A 14,627-nucleotide genomic window follows, 5' to 3' on the forward strand; every position below is an offset into this window, starting at 1 on the left:
TGTTTCTTTCCTAATAAGGAACTTCGGCAAAGGAATTTAATATTTTTTTTATACTTTAAAGCCTTACACTCAATTATATATTCCTCTGAGTTCACTTTTCCTGACTGGATTATTTCTCAAGGAATAATTAAAGCGTATACAGCCGCAGGCCATTAGACTGCTACGACAATTTTGCATTGTTTTTGGTACTCAAGACACCTGTGCTTTGAAAATGTTTAATTTTTAGCCGGAATTCTACTCCATAGAGTACTTTTGAAAACAGATGGAAACAACCCAGGATGATTGATTGCTCACAGTCTGCAGCACTGAGCACGTGATCTTCTTTGGCAAGACCCTGGTGGTTATTTTCTGAAAGGTTGGATCTGTATGGCATAGCACTATGCACGCCCCAGGCTGACCATAACAGTGAGTGGAATTTTGTCGTGAAAAGTCATCTGGATGATCCTTGTGTTATTACAGTCTCTGCGAGCGGCGTGGATCGTTTTGTGCCAACCAGCGCTTGCGGACTATCACCAGGCCCCTGCCGCCCCTGCCTTACCTGTGGTGAAGAGGTGTTTGATGGGCTTCTCGCCCATCGTGGTGCCCTTGAGGCCGGCCGTGGCAGGGGAGGACTGTGTCCTTCCCAGCTGCCTGTGGGGCATGCCCGTGATCGACAGAGACGCCTGGAACACGTTGAGCTGCTGCAGGTGCTGCTGGTCCGAGAACTGAGGAGGGGGGTTGGGGGAGACAAACCAGAAGACGATCAGTGATGAGTCCAAACTACACGGACCCCTGCAAACAGGGCACAAAATCCCCCACAGGATAATAATCATGGAGAGGCTGGGGTGACGGGCTCTCGCACTGAGCAGAGAGCCCTTTCTGTGGTTTACAAGGCACTGGACAAAAACACTTTAAGAGCCATCCCCAAAAGAGGAATTCGAGTCTCGATCGGAAAAGAAAAACAAAGATTGGAAAATGTCATTTTATCTTCCTGATCTGCCCATAGCTAGGATGTCTCCTGTTACCTCAGTGGTTCCCAGTCCTGGTGCTGGTGACCTCCCATACTGGCTGGTTTTCATTCCTTCCCACCGTAATTAGATCATTAAAGCCATAACTGATCTAAGAAGTTGCTTCAGTGGAATATTTGCACTTTGTTTCTAGTCACAGGTTTAGGATTTTACTTCACTTACAAAGCACAACGGTTAAAGAGCCAGCATGTTAAAGAGCTGGGAACAAACAGTTCACATGAATGTTATTATTAAGCCAATGAAGGGTTTGATTGTGTAACTGTTGGGTTTTGCTTCAGCCGAGCTCTCAGGTCTGCGGGTCACCAGGTCCAGGACTGGGAACCACTGTGTAAGGTGGTGCAGGAGAGTAGCAGGGAACACTGGTGTCCTTCCAGCCCAAAGCTCCTTCGAAGGAGTCCACTGTGGAAAGAGCAGCATAATTGAATAATTCCAATACACAGCCTCGGGCTGGCAATGGCCATTCACAGATGAACAAAAAGAGTCTGTTGAACAGGGGAATCTGGTTTTACTCATCGACAGTTTTTGTAAAATATACAAAGCATGACGTAACGGTTTATTCTGAAAGGCAGCCTGCAGCATTCCAAGGTTCAATCGTATATTCAATTCCTCTATGAGAGCTTGGAGATGTGGCAAAGCTCTCAATGGGGGGATATTAAGGTACATAGGGGAAAACAGGTGTGGTTTTCTTCGTGCATCGTCAATTTGAATTGGGGTCTGCAAGACAGTGCTGAATATGAAACCACAAAAGACAAACCCCTTCGACAAATCTCTTAATTTTAAAAAATAACAACAGACTAGGAAGAACAATGCAGCATTCGCTCTGCATCTGCTTGTCCCTGGATCTCACCCTATTAAAATTCACATCTCTGTCCTTCGCAGACTGCCTGGGAGAATCTGTATTCATAATGCATAGCAGACGGGAAGAGTGGCAGCAGGAGAGAAATCCGAAAGAAAGAAGAGGAGCGAGAGAGGGAGAGGGGGAAAAAAAAAGTAATGCAAAGTTAACATCCTTCCCTCACTCGAACGATGTTTTGCGAGGGAGCTGTCACTGCGGCATGATTTTTTTTCCCCCTCTAAAAGCAGCCTTACAAGCGCCTTGAACCCAGGTGGGCAGGGGATTGAATGCAGAGCACGGAGCTGGCGGTGGGGGTGGGCAGAGAGAGAGTGAGTCATCAGCCAGCGATGACTCACAGATGAGCCCATTCACAGCTTCACTGGCACTTGTACTCTCTCAGATCTGGAAGGGGAGGGGTAGTGGGCGCGCTCAATGGATGGATGGAGCCTGGAACACTCTGTGGATTTCTTTAATTCTTTGACAATTTTTCTCAATGGTTTATTTTGAAATAAGTACGGGGCTTCTACACTTGGGTTCTCTAAACAACTGCAGTCAAAGTCCTTCTGTCTTCCTAGCACAAGAGCTCTTGAGAATTGAACTGCAGAAATAATTGGGACAGATATGACTCGGACTTTGAAACCCTGTGCATCTGATGCCATTAAATTCTGCACTGCAATCAGGAGCTCTTGGGTGCCTCAACCATTAAAGACATTTTCCAGAGAGCAGGTTGAGCTCAAAGGTGAAACCATGGCTGATTCTGGCCTGGTTTATTATTGGGTAGCAATGAGTAGGATTGATCAAGCAGTGGTGCACCATTTCCCAAAAGCCACTAAGGGTGGGTGCGAGTCTGCCAAGGCTGTGACTTTCTGCAAGACACAACCGAAGCTCGATCACCCAGGCATCATAATTCGAACGTGGGTCACACCACTAGTCTGCTGCGATCAGGATTCCTCAGGAAAGGGCGCACAAATGACAGAGTGTTTTGCCAGGTAGTCAAGCTGGGATTAGTCAGGCAGAGGTGTCTCCAGTGACTCCTGTGGCCTCCTGTCAGGACTGGGGAACTGGCACGATGTCAAAAGATTAATGGTGGAATACCCGCTAAAACGGTGTCTGACTCATGTTCAATGGATCACATACAAAAGGAATTATTATTGAAATGTCTTCTCCATGTTCTCTTTACATAATGTCACATTACACAACAACCTCTGGTGAATACGAGCAAAATGTTCATTTTTGTTGCCAATCCCACAGCTTCATCTCCTGTTTGTTAAAGCTGATGTAGTTCTATACAGGAGGGAAACCAGCTCATTCCAAACTGGCCTCCCACACAGTGCAACACATCTCTATAGGGTGGAAGGCACATCAATGGCGTATCAAAGGCGCTCTTCTGGCTATCCTGCCCCTTTCAGACTGAGAGCTGTTTTGACATGCCTGCAGGTTGTGGGCGTTTTGTGCCTGTGTACCTGGCTGTAAGGGATTCCCTGATCGTCGCACTCCTTCAGCTCGATGGGCTCCTCGTCCTCATCTTCCTCTTCCACCTCGCTCTCCGTGTTCTCATCCTTCAACGTGATTGGCTGCTGTTCCAGAGGGGGCGAGAGCTCCTCAGGCCCCTCCTCCTCCGTCAGCGTTGGCCCCTCCCCTGGCTCGGCCCCGCCCCCTCTGTCCTCCTGCATCTCGGCCGTCTCGGTCAGCTCCTCCTCTGTCTCCTCGGGGTGCGTGGGGGGCGGCCGGGGCAGATCGCTCCCCTTGGCTAGCATCTGAAACAGACGAATAAGTGGAGTTTGAGGAGCAAAAGGAGGAGGTGGCATTCAAATTAATTGATAAACAAAAAAAGATAAAAAAATAGATTGGGCACAAGGAGGAAGGGATGCATACAGAGAAACATAAACCTCTCCATCTGGTACTTTTACATTGATGAATATGATGATGAAATATGTAATAAAAATACCATGAGAAATGGGAGGTATATAATCATCTGATATTGCACAAATATTGAGAATATTATCCAGAATATTCCCTTAGTTCTTACTCTCCCACAAATAAAATAAAAGATCCTGTTTTAGGCGGAGAGAAGAAATCCTTTCAGGATCCTGGTGACCCAGCCCTCTGCCCCAGTGTCTCTCCGGCGCCCCCTACCTTGTTGAGCTGGATCTGCTGCTGGTACTGTTTCTGCTTCTCCAGGAAGTGCTGGTGCTGCTGCTGCATGACGAGCTGCTGCAGGGCCTGCGGGCTCTGGGGCAGGGGCGCGGACTGCGTGCGGCTCAGCGGCCGGTGGCGGGGCAGCTTGTTCACCGTGCGCATGTTGGCGGACACCCGCTCGCCCGTCACCAAGGGCGACTGGCCGTAGATTGGCACTGCGGCAGAGAGAGGGAAGCGCAGCATCGCAATCAAGTCCTTGCCTTGCTGCCAAGCTACTGTAAAAGTTGTTGTTGCTCTACGCAAGCGGGCACAAAATTCAAGGGTGGCGCAGTGGCACGTCAGTCAGCATTGCTGCCTCGCAGTGCTGGGGCCCCTGGGTTCAGTTCCTGGGGGTTCTGACTGTGTGGAGTTTTTTAATGTTCTCCCTGTGTTTGCAAGGGTTTCCCCCAGTTGCTCCGGTATCCTCCCACAGTCCAAAGACATACTAGTAAGTTAACCGAGACCTGGGAAAACTGGCCCTGGAGTGTGTGTGTGAGTGTGTATACCCTCAGATGGACTGGCGTCCTGGCCAGGGTGTACCCCTCCTTGCGCCCACTGCTTGCCAGGGGAGAATCCAGCTCTCCTGTGACCCAACACTGGACAAGTGGTTAGAAAGTGGCTGGCACTTTCAGGGTGATATAGGTGCTGGCTATAGGCTAGCAGCTATATCGCCGGAGGTCAGTCTTTGAAGAGTAAATAACAAGGCTGTTCCTGAATGAGCCTGCAGGACTGGTGGAATGGAGATGTCAAGTCTTCCCGCAGTGAGCGCCCCCCTGGAGGAAAGTAATACCCCTCTTGCTCCTGAATCCCAGCAGGGGCCCTGCCCTCGTGTTTGTACCTGCGAGCAGCGCGCTCTGCTGGCGGGCCTGTTCCAGCAGCAGGACGTGCTGGAGCAGGGATGAGTGGCTGTGGCTGTTCGCTGGGGGGGGCTCAGCGTCGTGGGGGACCCCGGGGGTCAAGCAGGCGGGCAGAGAGGACGTACTGACGAACTTCCCTGTGAGGGCGCCGCCCTGACGCATGGTCTGTATGGCCTGCCGCTCCGCCTCCTGCTGGGCAGACATCTTCTGTGGCGCCTGGGCGAGAGAGGGGCACACACAGGGGCATCATGGGTAATTACGCAATGGCCAATCCGGGAGTGTGACGAGGCGGGACTGTCTCCACGCAACGCCTGAAAACTGTTCTCTGTATTGAAAAACTCCTCCATTCAGAACATTTACATTTCTTTTAAACAAACACTTAAGCATTTACAACAAACTATGTTGTGGACTAATCTTTCATCGTTTAATTTGTTCTGAAATGCAGCCCCCAGGCTAAATCGAAACTCACCTTCTTCCAGCCATAAAATACAACCTCCACACTTGATGGGGAGTTGCAACTGGGCTTAAGGAAGAAGGCTCCTACAAGTGAAACCGACATCAAACTGGAGATCTAACACAGGCTTTAATGGGACATTTCCAGCTTGCAAATACCACCTCAATTAGAGCAATAATCGTGTCCCCAGTGGTCAGGGCAGAGACTCCAGAGGGCATACTCACGGCGATGTGCGAGTTGGCAGCAGTGACAGAGGCTGGCAGGCCCAGGGAGATGTTGGGGAGAGACGGGGAGGTGTAGAGGCTGAGCTGACTGGCAGAAGAGTCTGTGTTCATTGTGTGATGGTGGGATCGCATTTGCTGAGAGGTGTTCAAGGGGAGACAAACACAGAACAAGGAACATTATGGCATTCCACACTGTGACCCTGCCAAAGACTGAGCGTTGCTGCCATATGTACAAATCATCAAAGCTCTCCCCATTCTGTGACGCTACATTTCCCAATCAACACAATTGTGTTCTATCTTCTTGAGTCTCTTTATATTAGATTTACTGGGGACATGCTTCAGATCCTGGCAAAAATGCTTGACTACAATAAGAAAAGCACAGAAAAATAATAATAACAACAACATTTCAGTACAGTAAGCTAAGCTCTTTTATAACCTGGAAAAAATCCCTCCTTCTGTGTCTCAAGGAAAAGTAGGCACACAACTCTTGCATCCCATATTTGCCTGCAGTACTCCAAGAAAATACCAACCCAGATTTACATTTTGAAAGTTTACGCTTGCCATATAGACATAAGGGATTTTTTAAGACTGTGTATTCCCTGTTAAAACTCTCTTTACCTTTTACCTTAGTTCAAATAAAGCAGCAACAGGAATTACGACACTGATGAGAATAATTAGAATCCATTATCAGTAAGCCTCTTGTCCTGGTAAAGCCAGAGAAGATTAGGGCACAGGTTGGGACTGAGAATAACACAAGGGTCTGCTCAGCAACCACCGCAACATCATACCACAGTAAAGCACACTCAAATTCCCAACAAGCAGCTGGTAGATGTCGTTTTGAGGCAAAAAGAGGGAAGAGCAATTTCAAAGCAGCGATCAGCTGTTCAGCAAGCCTGGGTCTGTGTGATGCACATACGCCCCACCGGCGCAGTACCGTACATGTTGCGTGAGCTGGATGGCGCACGCACGGAGGAGGAGGTGAGAGAGAGACATGCCTGTTACGCAGGTTGTCAGCCACCAAGCAGGGGTGACTCAACAGGCTGCTCCCTGACAGTACGCCGAGGAAAAAAAAACGGAGACACTGATTGCAATTTACATTCCTCCTGGAGTTACAGCGTCTTCTTCTGGTAATGTCACGCTTTGATTTTCGAGATGATTAATTACACCGATCGACTCAAGCATTTGTCACGTAAACCAAAACAGCAAAGTGCAAAGACGAGACTGGGCTATTTCGAGCACTCAAATAGCCGTTTAATGAGTCGAGGTTCAGCTTTGGCATTATTATTATTTTTTCTGTTCTGATCCACTGACGGCGTTAAATTGGCTGGTGCTAGAATAATTTTCTCGCCGATTGCGACAGCAGATTATTTTTTCCAGCCAAGCAGCTTTCATTTATCCATCCCATGTGCGCGGGGAGGAAAAGTTTCCGAAGGGTGTAATTACTGGTAAAAGGAGAAATCCGCAGCAGTCAAACTCAGATGTCAGACAGGTTGAAGTGACTCACTCAGTTCATAACTCAGTGCCGCCTGCTGCTCTGACAAGCTTGTACAATCTCTCGCCCCATAGCCCAGTCACTCTGCGGCTCTTACACCTTGTGTGTTCATTCACATCTTGCCCATGATGTCAAACGAGCATTACTAAGAAGCTCAAAAAGGCCCAGATAGACAGTGTACTTACTGATAACAGATCTACTCAAAATGAGAGCTTGAATCAGTAAAGATGCTTGTTTGCATCTTGCCCACACATCATGGAAACACTCTGAGCTATAGCGTTACTCAACAGCGACCAAAACTCTCCAAAGACGGGTGCACAGCTGAGCAGTTACTGCCGAGGTCGGGTGAAACTGAGTAGGTTTGACTAGCAGGGCAACAGCACCTCCTGGGACAAGCTGGGGACCTGTTTGCATGCTGGGCTTTCCCTTCCAGTCGATCCGGCTCCTCTACACACATTATGGAGCTCCCAGTATATGGTGGATGGCTCTGACATGTTCTCGTTTTCAAAAGAAAGCATGCACAGTGCTACGTGTCTTACCCTGCACAGATACAAGGGTCAGAATAGCCAACCCCAGCGAACGTAAGATTTGCAGATTCCAAATTGGGGGGGCGGGGATATCTATCCATCCATTTTCTATCCATTTCCTCCAACCTGATCCAAGCCTATCGCAGCAGGCACCAGGTGCAAGGCGGTGTACACTCTGGATAGGATGCCAGTCCATCGTAGGGCACACACAGACGCAAACACACACACTCACACCAGGGTCAGTTTTCCCAGAAACCAATTAATCCACCAGTTTGCTTTTGGAATGTGAGAGGATACTGGAGCACCCGGAGGAAATCTGTACTAACATGGGAAGAACATACGAACGCCACACAGATAGTGCCCCAGGATTATGAAAATGTTATAAAAAATAATGTGTGCACAAAAATTAGGAAAGCGACTTGACTCCCTTCCATAACGAGATTGTTCGGGAGCTGTACTGACTGTACTGAGTGTTTTGTCACAAGACTGAATAGACAGGAGAAGACAAAGTTCCTTACTATGCTAATTTTCCTCACAGTGCAGCCAAAGACTGGCATCTGTTTCCCACTGGCGTCTTTTAGTTTTCTACAAATTTACAGCACGCAGTCTCAAGGTTAATACAACTTAGGATATGGGAAGAAACATTTTTTTTTTATACATTTGTGCTTCTTCTATAGCACAACCATATGTTCAATGATTAAACCTGAGGCCTGCTGGTCGGACGTTTTAGAAGAACCCGAAGGATCTCAGATCGAGTCTCAGCTCTTCCACAGGTTAACTGTGCGATGCCCTGAAAAATGAGTCTCAGCTCCGTCGGGCTCAGTCCTTCAGAGGGGGCATAAAACCGAGGTCCTGCTGGAAGAGGCTCTGCACACACAAGCTCTAGTCTCTGCATTTATGCCTCGCTAACAGCCCCTTTCCTGGATTTCCAGCACCTGTGTAAGAATGTCGAGGTGGGAGAAATGAGGAATGCTGGGATGCTCTGGAGCTGTGATTTCTCCTAAGCCTTCTCTGCAGCAGCTCATTCTGCAACCTCTCTCAGAAACCCGAAGGGCAAAAAAAAGGCTCGATAAACACTTAATAGAGGCACTGCGGATGACATCAACTGGGAGACGTGGGAAAGCTGTGAGTCAGCCTGCTTACGGATACCAGGGTGGGTTTTGTCTTCGGCGTGACGGAGCTACGTTGCCCCTTCATTTCCTTTTTCAAGGTTAAAATGGCCTCAAACACTGAAGTTAACTGCCTGCTTTTGGAGCAAGACGAAGAGAAGCCAGACATACAGCTAACTCTCCAGTGACTCTTCTGCGTGGGGTGTTCTCCACTCACTTCTGGTTCCTTCTGCCCTCCAAACAGGGGGTTATCCCCATATCCTGCACACTAGTGCAAATGAGCCACAGTTCTTAGGACATACTCAAAACAACTGCCCAGATGTGGATATGCACAAATGCTGGGATGTGAGGAGGTGGAAGGAAGGACTGGGAAAAACTTCTCCTAAGGAATCGGGGAGCCAGGGCAGCTCTCTTGCCCACAGCAGGACACCGAGAGCTCTTACCTCAGCGTGGATGTTGGGCACAGAGCCACTGGATCCGTTCTCGGCGATGGCACTGTTGGAGCTGTTAGGGGAGCTGGGACCGGAGCCGGGGGCACTGCTACACATGGAGGACACTGCAACACACAGAGGCAGGGAGGATCAGCGCGTGCCCACCAACACACCAGTACAGCCGGGAGACTCCCTCCACTGGGACCAGTCACTGGTCCCAGTTCCCAGTGGGAACTGCATGACTGGACTGTTGCCTGCATTAAAATGATCAACTCCCAAATACAGCAACATCAGGTCCTGTATAATGCACAAGACCCCTGGTTTGGTGTCCTCTCTCCGATTGGTGCACGGAGCACCTGTCCGAGAACCTTATTAAAAACCGGGAGGCCAGGTGAGCAATCATGAGCCCTCCCAGGTAGAATAAAAAGTATGCCCCTGTTCCTGGAGCCCTTCCAGACTGTTATCGCTACTCACTGCTATTAGAAGAGGGAATGAAAAAAGCAAGGTTTAGCAATAAAGTCAATAGGTCAGCTGGCTGGGGAGCCCAAAAGGAGGCTGAGGCTCTTAGAAAGTCCTGGTGTCACAAATTAAAAAGGTGAAGTGTACTTTGAGTAATCTCGGAAGTCCACAAGCCCACGTGACACAGCCACACAGCTCTCCCCAGCGTCCTTTCCAAGAGCTTAGCAAAATTATCTGAGACCACGAGATGGAAATTCAGGATGTAAACCACTTAACTGTGGCCCCTAAACACATTTCTGAGGCTGAGCTCCTCCTGTCTGCGACCTGAATCTCTTGGTTAAGTTGATCTATTTTTAGATAAAGTCTATTTATCAATTAGAAAAAGAGCATTCAACATTTTGCATGCATGCAGGTCAATACACATACACAAGTATAATGCATATATAAAATCCAAAAAGTAATTATAGGTCGTAGGATTATTTGCTTAATTACCAAGAAAGCTCAAAAGGTGAAATGTTGCATTTCTGCCTTCTACTTTTCAGTGCTGAATTAATCTTAACTTTTTCCTTGAACACACAATGAAGCAGCTCTGCTGTCAAACCTGAGCCAAGTTTAATAAAATAATGTACCTAAGTAGCAGTTACAATTTCTAAGCAAATTATTAAAGATACAAGATGTGCACATGCAAATGGTCATATACAAAATGATACAATACACAAACACACATATGAATGTCTATGTTGTACATAAAGGCATTTATGTAGTTGCTGAATTTAGTCATTTGTTTAACAAATTCCAAGGGATGAGCAACTGGGAACCCGAGCAGCTTCCTTTGAAATTTGTAGATTTAAAAAAAAATCCATAATTATTATTAGTTGCAAGGGAGTGTGTTGACAGTCTTGCATTCGTGGTGGGATTGATATCATCATCATCATCATCACTCTGACATGACAGTAATGCCCACCTGACCCACCTGGTCATTACATAACAGCAGACACACTAACTCAGGGTATCACACTCTGTTACGTTAACATTAAATGCTCAGAAAGAATGTGCAGTGCATACTGGACACAGTAAAGTCAATGAACATTCATGAAGATTTTACCATGAAGAACGTTTTTTTTTCCCATATCTAGGATCATCTAGGATACCACTGCATTACTAATGACGTGGGATTCCTGAGGCGTGGCCCTACTTAAACACCGTGCATTGTTAAAAGTGGTATTGTGAAGTCTTTGGTCTTTTCAGCTTTTTAAAACCTGGGGAAAACTGAAAGGAAAGTGGAGGTTTCTGCTTTATTACAATGAGGATGATGTCCTCAGTGATAATACAGTGATAGGGTGGTGTGGTGGCTCTGTGGCTAAAGATCTGCGCCTGTGGCTGGAAGGTTGCCGGATTGTATCCCGCGGCCGGCAGAGGAATCTTATTCCGTTGGGCCCCTAAGCAAGGCCCTTCACCCCAACTGCTCCAGGGGCGCCGTATAAATGGCCGACCCTGCGCTCTGACCCCAAGCTTCTCTCCCTGTCTGTGTGTCTCATGGAGAGCAAGCTGGGGGCTGGGAAAAGACAAATTCCTAATACAAGATATTGTATATGGCCAATAAAGTGTTCTTTTACAACCACAAGAAAACACCAGCACAAAATAGAGCAGACACAAACACCAAGGTGCCTGGAGGCTCTCAGTCTTCTGTATCAAGCAGGCTAATACCTGCTTCTAATGTGAGCATCTCCGATCCTCAGAACCTGAGAGTTCTCTGGATTTCATCTCACCTCTAATCTCAAATATTCGATAGAGCCAATTATTTGAAATAAGAAATAAAACCACTTGAAGCTTAATGCTAATTGAAACCTGCAGAAGGTCTTTCTGGGAATGGGACCTCCAAGACCTGGATTTGCCCATCCCTGGTCTATACCAGTAATTCATAAGTAACATAACAAAATGGGACAATTCTAATACATTTGGGGAAGCTGAATTTACAGGGCAGGGGTCTAGATCTTAGTTGTGAATGTTGTTCATTTTCCTTTGTAAACATTGTGTAATAGGCATCACAAGGAGCTCAGAGCGCAGGGTCCCCCATTCAGCTGCTGTGACTCGGAAGGGGGCGTGTTCGCCCAGCTGTAGCGACCGGGGGCTCACCTGTGATCTCGATGGCTCTCTTCTTGAAGGTACTGATCACCGTGCCGTCCTTCCGCCTCAACAGCGGGCTGCTCCTCCGCTCCGCCACCTTCTGTTTTAACCTGGAGCGCACCTTCAGATTGGGCTCGGAGGCTGCGGGAGGAGGGCGAAGAGGGAGGCGTTGCTCAGTTGGCACAGAAATCACCACCTGACCAGCAGCCATATCACCCTACAACTCGCGCCTGGCAGCTGAAGCAAACACTGAGGGAGAGCCTGCAATTCACAGGCATTGCCCTTGGTAACCTGACCATAATACTGATCGAGCTCTGTGACACGAATTAAATCCTGCAAATACACTACATGTGTGTAAAAGAAATTGCAATATTTATAGTAACATCTAATTACATGTAAATGTGCTTGTAAATTTGCTCTGTTTTCTCCTGTCTGGTGGCTGAAATATCTTTTGAAGTTCTTAGAAACACCGATCACGCTGTCATAACAATTCCTCATGTGGACAGAGCATTGAGCAAGTAAACCGGTTCAGGCACTTGGAGTGGACTGTCCAGAACCACTCTCAACTTCATCAAGACGCATCCAGCACAAGACCCAGGGTGGTCCACGTCCTGCAGTCCTCTAGCCAAAGGTCTCTGGTTGGTTCAGTTCAATGAGCTGCTGACTGACCTGCGCTTCTCCAAAACCGGAGTTGGGACCACCGCCTTACCCCATCTAAAATTGTCTATAAACAAACCTGATATTTACATCTAGATCACCTGTACTAATAAATCACCTGCACGATAATAATACATGCATACACTTATATAGAGCATTTCCTGGAGCTCCACTCGAAGTGCTGTACAGGTAATGGAGACTCCACTCCACCACCACCAATGTGCAGCCCCACCTGGATGATGCGACGGCAGCCACAGTGCGCCAGTGCGCTCCCCACACATCAAACACTCACATAGTGCACATGATACACATTTTCACCGGTCTGAAAAGCGCCAGGAGTTACAGTGTGTGCGCGCTGGATGTGGGGGTGAGCAGGAGGCTGCTGAGGGCCCCGTGAGACCCGTGTGCAGAGTAATGAGACTCAGCATCAACCTTACTCTCAGTCATCACTCCGTCAATGATGCTGCGGGAGACGGAACGAAGTCTGTTAATTCTATTATATCGTATTAGCCTGATCTCCTCTCTCATGAAATAAAATAAATATAGAAAGGATATCAGCATGGCTTTCACGTCATGCCTGTGAGAGAGATCTGTGCATGTAACAATGACAAGCAGAAGACTCAGCCACAATAGAAGAAGACTCCATATAATATGATTAGGTCTGGAAAATACACAAACTCATCCTCTACCTTATGTATAACCAGCATTATGGCTGGTTCCTAACTCTACCTTATCCCTGGTTTGAAGCTAAACACTTGTGAGTAATTGTGTTTTGTTACTCTCTACAGTTTATTTTGTCAGAACTTTGTGCTTTGTGACTCCCTAGTTTAAAAGTCTCATGCCTCCGTAGTAGGAGGTGTGATTTACAAAACAATTTACAAACAGCAAAATTATGATTATTACCTGTAGCTTCTGAGCCAATCTAGGTGCGGCTTAACAGGGTGCTTTCACACACTGGGGAGAACCAGGCCAGAATCTGATGGAGACTAGCTTTCAACAGAGCTAGCATCAATGAAACCAAGAAAGGGGGTTCTGGAATGGCTACTGATCTAGCCTACTGGGGGTGGGGTTTGGGATAAAAACAGCCAAGGGATCAACTAGAGTAGTACACTGCTTTTAAAAGAAGACCCCCGGGCTCAACCCTCTCCAGAACGCCCAGATTCCTGTCCACCCCTCCAAACACAAACTAACACGCCATCCAGATTGCTGTTAAGTCCGATTTTGCAAACAGCTCAGAATTACTAAATAAAATAGAGACAGCAAAATTAAAAAAAAAAAAAATCAAGACAGCCCACGCTTATTCAGTCCTCTGACAGAAACGGTGTTTAAGTGCAGGGCTGAATAGCTCCTCAGTTGTACGCTATGCTAGCCTTTCAGCACAGAGGTAGCTGCACCTCCGCAGATGTCCCTCCCCAGCGTCTGAGGCTGTGACTCATCCTGACTCACACCTGCAGACGCACTCTGCGCTGAACACATCAGCCTCGGAACTGAGAGCGGAGATGCTGGACGCAACTGTGTTCACTCGCTGCTCTCTCTGCAAGAGCGTTAAGGCCAGTGGCGGTTTGAGGGGGCTGCTGGGGTGTCAACCTTTCCCCCCCTATTTTGCAAAGATCCCCTCTGGAATCCCCATCACCCCACAGTCCCTTTATCTCGCTCTGCTGTCACACAACGCCCCAGCTTCTCCGAGCGACATTGACGCAGACCTTCTTAGAATCACTGCTCGCATGTGTTAACAAACAGTGAGAAAGCAAGAGGCTGGCGGATCAAGCTTTATAAAGGCATGCAGAGCTGACGAAACAATAGTGATTCAGGGACTCCCCCCAGCAGGGAGGGGGAGGGATATGTGGTTGATAAAGTGTAAAGCCAAGTAATCCATTGTTCTCGATCTTGGGTCAATAACCCTTCTAAAATATATACTCAAGGTTCATATTTCCAAACTGGATGATGATAAAATATTTGTATTATTATTATTCAGATTTACCACTTGCTTAGAGAGATTTAGGATTATTTTATCCAGTCCACAAAAGCTTTTAAACTACTTAACTGAACTTGTTCAACTAAATGATCACTTGCTCTTCTAGATACCTAAGGAAACTGCAGGTTTCCTGTCCACTGAGAACTACAGCTGCAAATTCCCTCCTATAAGCAGCTGATGAATGGAAAAATACCTCTTCATCCTATAGCAGGCATGTGTGGGATCTGATCAGGCATGGTGAATGTATTCTTATGTGCTGCCTGCAAGGAACCTGTATAATCATGAACTGCTAAGA

General features: G+C 47.4%; 1 protein-coding gene across 17 annotated transcripts in view; it reads right to left on the reverse strand.

Annotated features, from left to right (window-relative positions):
* Positions 1-14,627, reverse strand: part of hdac5 (histone deacetylase 5) — a 92,310-nt gene that overhangs the window by 17,653 nt on the left and 60,030 nt on the right. For all 17 annotated transcript variants that reach the window (XR_015930944.1, XR_015930943.1, XR_015930940.1 and 14 more), the window contains 7 exons: positions 11,710-11,841; positions 9,127-9,239; positions 5,556-5,690; positions 4,859-5,093; positions 3,979-4,196; positions 3,306-3,599; positions 539-704 (listed from right to left, as the gene is read on the reverse strand). Coding sequence is in view for 12 of the 17 variants with exons in the window: in XM_088622819.1 (XP_088478945.1) it covers positions 539-704; positions 3,306-3,599; positions 3,979-4,196; positions 4,859-5,093; positions 5,556-5,690; positions 9,127-9,239; positions 11,710-11,841 (1,293 nt within the window). In the remaining 5 variants the exon portion in view is untranslated. The remainder of the gene's footprint in view (positions 1-538; positions 705-3,305; positions 3,600-3,978; positions 4,197-4,858; positions 5,094-5,555; positions 5,691-9,126; positions 9,240-11,709; positions 11,842-14,627) is intronic.

The sequence above is a fragment of the Lepisosteus platostomus genome, chromosome 28 (genome assembly GCF_059453375.1).
Source record: "Lepisosteus platostomus isolate fLepPlt1 chromosome 28, fLepPlt1.hap1, whole genome shotgun sequence".
Taxonomy (NCBI): Eukaryota; Metazoa; Chordata; class Actinopteri; order Semionotiformes; family Lepisosteidae; genus Lepisosteus; species Lepisosteus platostomus.